This window comes from Petromyzon marinus, chromosome 63 (assembly GCF_048934315.1).
Source record: "Petromyzon marinus isolate PM22_M1 ecotype Great Lakes invasive population chromosome 63, UKy_Petmar_22M1.pri1.0, whole genome shotgun sequence".
Classification (NCBI taxonomy): domain Eukaryota; kingdom Metazoa; phylum Chordata; class Hyperoartia; order Petromyzontiformes; family Petromyzontidae; genus Petromyzon; species Petromyzon marinus.
Window position 1 is genome coordinate 5,491,528 of NC_133729.1, and position 7,788 is coordinate 5,499,315.

General features: G+C 50.5%; 1 protein-coding gene across 1 annotated transcript; it reads right to left on the reverse strand.

The window, feature by feature from the left end:
* Positions 1 to 3,711: 3,711 nt before the first annotated feature.
* On the reverse strand, positions 3,712 to 7,320 carry LOC142906321 (CUB and zona pellucida-like domain-containing protein 1). Its single transcript, XM_076053890.1, has 8 exons — positions 7,208 to 7,320; positions 6,476 to 6,547; positions 5,678 to 5,862; positions 5,485 to 5,585; positions 4,812 to 5,114; positions 4,624 to 4,720; positions 4,130 to 4,301; positions 3,712 to 3,869 (listed from the first exon to the last, which is right to left on the reverse strand). Exons 1-8 carry the CDS (start codon positions 7,278 to 7,280, stop codon positions 3,766 to 3,768), a joined length of 1,107 nt encoding a protein of 368 aa, XP_075910005.1. The 5' UTR covers positions 7,281 to 7,320; the 3' UTR covers positions 3,712 to 3,765.
* Positions 7,321 to 7,788: the final 468 nt, after the last annotated feature.

Below are 7,788 nucleotides of genomic sequence, written 5' to 3' on the forward strand. Positions count from 1 at the left end.
CCAGGTGCCCTCGCTGGTCGCACAGGTAGCATGCTCGGGGAAGGGCGGCGGCCCCGTAGGAGCCTCCCCGCCCGCTCCCTCTTTCCCCTCCCGTACGCCGTTGCCCAGACTCCGCCTCTAGTCGGGCTACCCTCCCGGCCAGCCCTCCCAACTCGGTCTGAACCGTCTCCACCGTAGTCTGCAGCGTAGTCATATGTGCCCGTGCTTGGGTTACCTTGTTGTCCACTTGGGTTACTCTCTCACCCACTTGGGTTACCTTGTTGTCGATCCCCCCGATGCCCGCCTGTATCTCCGCTACCCATCCTGGGGTGGTCTCGCGGGATACCGGAGGCCCCCTTTCCCGACCCCCTACCGTCCTGGCGAGCTCCTGTTCCTCCTCTTTCTCCTCGGTGGACAGACTTGCGATGGTGCGCTCCCGTCCCAGTCCTCGGAGCTGTGCGCGTTCGCTAGAAATTATTTCACATTTGCGCGCGCGCTCGACAAGGGCATCAAAGGGGAGGCGCGTACAGTTCACGTCTGGCTGCCACCACGCCGTGCGCGCTAAGTATCGCTGGATTTTCTCTGCGGCCAGCTCCTCAATCGCTTCCGTGGTGTACCTCGGGCGTGCGATCTTTGTTAGCTCACGCACATCCTCGGCATAATCGCGCAGGTCCTCGCCGAGTTGGCGACGGCGTGCCTCTAAGGCCGCTTTTGCCTCCTCCTCATCGCGCGTACCGAAGCGCAGATCAAGTCGGCGCATCAGCTCCTCTAGCTGTGTCTGCGCGCTTGCAAGTAGGGCTTCCACAAAATCGGCTGCCCGCCCATCCAGATTCATATTAAGTTGACGTAGCGTCTGCGTGTCCGTCCACCCATTAATTTCCTTAGCCCCTAGGACGTTGCGGGCAAATGCTTTCCACGAAGGTGTACCCCGGCCAGTGAATATATGCCTTATTTTCGCGTGGGGTAACGCGGGGGTTCGTACCGCTTCTGACGCCAAATTGTAAGGGTCGCCGGCCCCCGGGATCTCTCCCGCCTGCGACCCTGTCCGCGAAGGACCGACGCTCCCAGACTCCCCACTAGTGTGGGAGCTGCCGCCGCTGCACTCCTCACCGGGCGGGGAAAGGTCACCGCACTCCTGTTCCCCCCCTGTGCTGTCCCCCCCCGAGTCTGGGTTTCCTGCCGGTGAAGCATCGCCCTCGACCGCCCTGGGGCCCGCTAGTGCTTCGCCGGCACCCGAACGCGACGCTCCCCGCCCGCGCAGTCCCACGCACCAATCACACGCGGGTAACCGGGGGTTAGAGGTCGGAGGGTAAGCGACGTCGTTCGTACCCACTCCGGCGATTTGGGGGATTGGGTTAAACGGGTTTAAAGGGCTATGCGATGGGCATGCGTGCGAGCTGGGTATCCGCTCGCAACGGGGGAGTCCGCCGCCGACGGTTTGTAGCGCCCACACCCCACGCGGCGCCGCTCCACACACGCGGCGACCACCGCGAATAGCGAGCGCACCCACGCTTCCACTCTCTTTCCACACCCTCGCAAAAACCACACCAGTGCGTTATGTAATCGCCGACGATTTATTCCACCGGGTCGGCGAGCCCTTATTTAACCGAGTCAGTCGGGATCGGCGGGGCAGGACCAATCTATCTCTCGATAGTCGGCACTATACTCTACCTGTCCTTCTCCCCTTTACCCTCTCCGGTTTTCTTTTTAAGCTAAGTCCCAACTCCCTCTTTCTCTCCCTCCCTTACTCACGGTTCGTCGTCACTGCCGGCTGGTCTTCGCGGCGCCTCGATACGTCCCACGGACGTTCGCGCGGCTGGACTCGGGAGTTGGCGGGCCTGGGGTTGACTCGAGTAGCCAGAGACCCTTTTTCCTTCGCCCTCACTCGCTTTATTCTTTCAACATCAAAAGGGCTACCTGGTGCCGACTCGCGGGCCAATCAGCTCGCTGGGATCACCCGCCAATCGGTAGGCCCATCTGTATCCCAGCATCCCCCGGGCCGTTGCTTTCAGCGACGTCCGCATCTAAATTTACCTGCTCAGCGGCCATCCAGCCAGAGGGCGACCCTGCTTTCCCGCCGCTCGTGGCTCTGCCCTCCTCCCTACCTGCCCTGACGACCCGTGTGCGTGAGGTGCGTACTAACCGCGGTGGCGGGGCAGCCCCGCCGTGAACATGTCATTTCTACTCAAGTCACGGCGCCACGGTGTGTGTTAGCGTCGGAGGAGACCGTCCAATTCCCTGGCCGCAGGAAACCGTGAAGATTATCCCTTTACGAGAGCTTCTGGGTGAAAACCTGTCGGCCAGGGTGTCTCCCCACGCGCTCTAATGGTGGGGGGAGTGCGTGCGTGTGTGTTCCGGTGGGGGGGGTGGGGAGGTGGTGGGGTGGAGCAATGTCGGCCTCGTCGCTCGGGGCGCGAGATCGCAGGTGGGCCACCCGCCGATTGGCTCCGTGGCGGCAGCATCACACACCTCCATCTCCCTTCCACTGTCTTCCAAACTCTGTCTCCCAAACGCTCCACACTTCAATTCCCCCTGTTGTCTCCAAACTCCAACTTCCCGCTCCAATTGCCGACCCCCCAATTTATCCCTGCTCTCATTACGCCCCAATTAATCAGTCCGTCTCAACGGCACTCCGCGTGATCACACACCTGCTTCTCTCCAGACTTCCCGACGCCTCTCCGGCCCCGGCAATAGTACCAACCAATCACAGCCGTCCTTGGCTCTCCCAGCCTAATTGCCCAAACATAAACCCGCATTGTATTTGCCTTCGTTAAAGGCCGACCCAACATGACCCGCACTGTCTGTTTCCACGCAATATGCACCTTTCTACTCCACATATGTAATGGCAATAGAGCTATATGCACAAAGTACACTAGTGGCCACTGGAGGTAATGACAGGAGTATCAGTTGTGAATGGAATGGTTGAGTTACAAGCAAGAATTAGGGCCATTGCAGTCGGGTACCGTGAACGGGTCCTCAATAAAGTGCCTTCATAAGATGCATGTCCAATCGCCATTACACCCGTATTAGTTGTTTTTGGAATGGATCCACAAAAGCCATGTTTTGGTTAACTGTCATTCGTGCCAAGAATGGAAAGTATCTGTATATAGGACCGAGGTTTTACAAAGATTCAGTGGCATACTTTTGGTCATATCTTACACATCTTAAAGCCCCATATGGCACAAGATGGGTAAGCAAGAGGAAACAAGAAGAGTGGATAGGATGTGATAGGATGTAAAATTGTGGTGGCAAAGGCATGGAATACACGATTAAATTAGTGTATTGATGGGAAACTGGAGTTGGGGACCGGGAACACGTTAGGCGTGGGGCAGATAAGGGTCAGCTGTGGCGATCACGTGGGTTTTCGGAGACAGACGTCACAGCATTTATTGCCAATGTTCTTTGATTCAGGGGATCAGTTTATTCCAATTGACCTTTCCAGTCCTAATGTTGCGTTATATTTTGAGAGTCTTGTACCAAGATATGCTCGCTCGATCCATTAGAAGCAAAATGTTGTCAATTGCATTGCTTTCCTTCTCCAGGGGAGACACCGTGGTTGTGGCAGCTACATTTTAAAGATTAACACGTCAGCTTATATTGGAGCTGCTTGCATTAAGATCAACCCAAACTGGATCTTTCAAGGCAATGTTTATTTTAGTTTCTACCCAGGAGATAAGCAGGCAAGGCAACGAGGTGTAGACGTTATGCAATAAGCACAAATCAAGCCAAAAAAACGTTTGCATCCTTGCTTTATTCCATGCCGTGGGTGCATGTTAATCATCTGCATCACTTCTTAGCCAGCATTCTCTTCGAAGCAAAACCCAAGCCCAAGAGGATGATGGAAGCAACCACTGCAACGGCCACGACACCAGGGTAGTTTAGGATCTCCGCTGTAAAAAAGGGGGAATAGACGGGGAAAGTGGGTTAATTGGACGTCATAGAAACACTTAACAATTAGAACACATCAAGATGCACTTAAAACTGGGAAATCATTTAAGAAATATGCAAGTACTCAATTGTAGCTTGCTGGATTGACTCCACCGCTAAAAAGGGCCTAGAGTATTGAAATAGAGACATGGCCAAAATCAAAAGCAAATTATCATCATGTTGCTTTGCAAACCAGCACGACGCTAATGATAGGACAACGCACAGCGGGATAAGGCGGCATCCTCGCTGTAGACAAAGGGTCCTCTGGTGAAGATGTAGACCGGGGTATCCACGGTTTCCAAGCTGCTCCTCCTCTTCCTGGCCAGACATCCTTGCTGGCAGCGAGAGGCAGTCAAAGAAGCCTTGCAAGCTATCATTGCAGCGTGGACGTACACCTGCAGAGCATAATGAAAATAGGGAGGTTTTTAAAAAAAGGCATTTGCAATTGAAGGGGATGTGAATGCCCCAGAGACAAAGATTCCTGCCAGGTTTAACCATGGGCAATTCAATCATCAGTAAGCAATGTTTCACCAAGAGGACCCGTTTGGCCAGTGGACGTTAATACAATTCTAGATTAAAGAGGAAAAACCCATTCCAGAACACAAGTCCTAAATTTGGCGCAAATGCGAGCAAGTTGCAAGGCTAAGTGTCGCCAAGGCTAGACCCTGCCACCCAAAACTCGTGATCGCTTTTAGCATGGTGGGACGTTGAGCTCACGTATTTAGTATCTTGAGCAGTGAAGGCGAAGGCTGGGAAGGTGAAGCGGCGGGCAGTGGCGGTGACGGTGACGTTCACGGTGCTGTCACGCAGACAGCTAGAGAGAGAAGGGCCACAGATTAAGCAGGTGGTAGGCTCGAGTACATTTAAGGCAGAGTCAAGCACCAGAGGACAGAAAAGCTACGCACCCCTCTTTCACGAGATAGTATTTCCGCGGATCAAGGGGGTCACTGGTGGGAGTTGCATAGAGGTCGATGGTGAACAGGGTAAGGCCGAGGCCAGTCTTGAGGGACATCTGGAGATAGAGGGTTTGACGCAGCTGCACCACTAGGGGGTAGTCGGTGGGCAGGTATGGCGCCAGGAACGTAAAGCTTTTGTAGAAATCCATCTTCAGTTCCAGTTCAGCATACACGGTTTGGTTGAGCACAACCTTTGTGCTGTTGGGCTGGAGTGCCAAAGAAGACAAGAGCTTCGTCCTCGGAATCTTGCAGCTATTATAAAAAGGGGATAAAGGGAAGAGCATCAGTGTTTAGGTCTGAAGACATTAAATCCTATCATTACAATAGTAGATTTCAGTTCAAACTATGGCACATCAAGTACTTATTCACGTAATCCATTTGGTCACGTGAACAAGTACCAATAACAATGTTTTTCAGTTCGGCAGCAAGTTGTGAAACGAATGACAAATTTAGCTTTTGGATTAGATCTTTAATTTGAAGGCATGCCAATCAGGACAATATCCAGGAAATGAACGGAAGGGTCGTCACGGCAGGCTTGGTCACGCCATTACGTGGAATGGCAAAAACGCAGTATAGAAGACGGCGAGAACGTACGTGTCAAGCATGGCTTTTGGTTACATACATTGCATTGACCATGATGTACACGAAGTCGTAGGTGATGATGCCAAACGTGGTACTGGGCAGAGAAATCGTTTGAGAGAAGACGAGGTCTGTGCTCGTTTCCTGTAGGGGGAAGATACAAAGCACATTAGATTTGTTTTTAAAAAGCAGGCAGTTAAGAAAAAGCACTTAGGAAAAAGTTTGATATTAGAGACCTCAAAGAAGGTGCCGCATTCTCCGAGCGAGATGTTGAACGTGATGTACGGTCCAGTTTCCGCCAATTTGCATGCAGGCGTTGCAGAGTTCATGACGAGATCAGAAGCGCCGTAGCCCAGCAGGACGCTTTTCGCGATCTTGGCAGACATCCTCTCATTGACGCACTGCACCTCATAGGTGACACCTGTACACCAGTCCATTAGGAGACCCAGTACATCATCTTCACAAAAGTTCTCAGCACATATGGATATAAAGTGGGTCTAATAGATCGCAAAATACTCATTAGGAAGAACAAAGCGCGGCATTTAAACATTTCTGAAATGAGACCCATAACCATTAGCGCAGGCCAAAATAATTAGATTCAATGCCAGTGCATTGAATGTTGGTTATTTTTTCCAACTGGTTGGTGCTGTGGTTTCAAGGACTAGTCCGTTCTTGAGCTGGTGCATTACATTAAGCAGAGCAGGTCTCGTACACGAAATACTGCACCCGATAAACATTGCATGGGTTCAACCACCTTCAGCTTTAACTACATTAGAGCAGCCAATACTTTTATGACCGCGCCCTGAAGTGGTTAATTAGACTGCAATGAATATTACCAATATACACACACACCTGCTTGTCGCCTGCACCCTCCAAGCACATCATTTCAACACCACCTTTGGAAAACTTCAGCAGTTGCACAATTGAACGCAATAAACGACGCAACAAACCCTACGGTGCAGATATGGTCAAAGACATCAGAAGCGTGATGACTCTAGTGGCAGTCATGTTTACGTGCAAAGCATTGAATATACCAGCTGGGATCGTAGATGGGGGCAATTCCTCATCATCGATCGCCCTCATGCCACGATTAGCAGCTCGATGTCCTTTAAGAGAAGAACGACACAAAGGGAAGTTAATTTCCCATCAAAATAGGATTAAAAACAGCTCGTACACTCATCAACAGCACATCTTCGGTTTAGTCATGACGCTTGCTTGACACACTAGGTCAAGACCAATCTTCTCCCATTTTGCTAACCAAGAAATGTAACTGAAAGTTATTTAATTTAAATAAAAGACTAAGTTCATTCTAAAGTCAGATGGAAGTTCAAAGGAATACAGAGGGAATGAGAGTTGCTTACCCCCTACCTTACAGCACACCAAGCTCGAAATTGTTCTGCTCAACATACAAATCGGTATTGGTTAAACATTCTAACGCTAAAAAGGTCCACCAAAAAACTGCCGATAGCAGGAGGTTACGTCGGAAAACTCACAAATGGTTAAATTTACGATGGGTGACGTTTAATTTTACTCAAATGGGTTCACACACGAAATCCATCCTAGTGTGAAGATTGCCAGTCAATACGCAAAAAGGCGACGCGATTCTCAATGATGCTTTTGTGACTAAAATCATAATTACCAGTTAAAAACAAAAACAATTCAATCCGGCACTGCATACAAGTTTCCCCATGGAGTTCTGTGGAACCTTCAACGATTTTTTTTTCCAAGTGAGAGACTATGCAGTGAGCACAGTGCGAAATCCTCACCCACGAACCCAGAATCCGCAGACAAAACACCCACAGCACAGAGCACCACGACCCAACGAAGAAAAACCGCCATCTTAATGCTCACGCGAGATAACCTCAATGGGTGTCTTGTTCGGCCATTTATAATCGCTAAGCGTTCCCTCTGATTGGTCGCAGTGGCACGCTGTTCAATTAACTTTCGAGCCACTTATTGTGTTTCGATTGCAATGCAATTACATGAGTCTAGTATGCACGCATTTCTCGTCAATGAAGGAGCGTACAAGAGCTTGTATTGAGGTGGATGAGAACAGCCTGCAAGGTCATAGTGATTAGGTTATTTGATTAGATTACAATAATGAGCTGTGGAATCACTTTTATTACTTTTAATGAATGTGTTGAAATTGTATGCGTGAATGATTATACTCCATCAAACAGATAATTAAACGTATTTACATGTGTCCAATCTTGCCGCATCTTGCAAGCTCGGCAGGGCTGAACTTGGTTTGTGTTTGGATGATTGACCGTCAGTGGATCAGGCCACAGATTGCAGAGCAGCTGGGATATAGCAGAACAGCAATCTTCTTCTTTCGTGTGGCTGATGT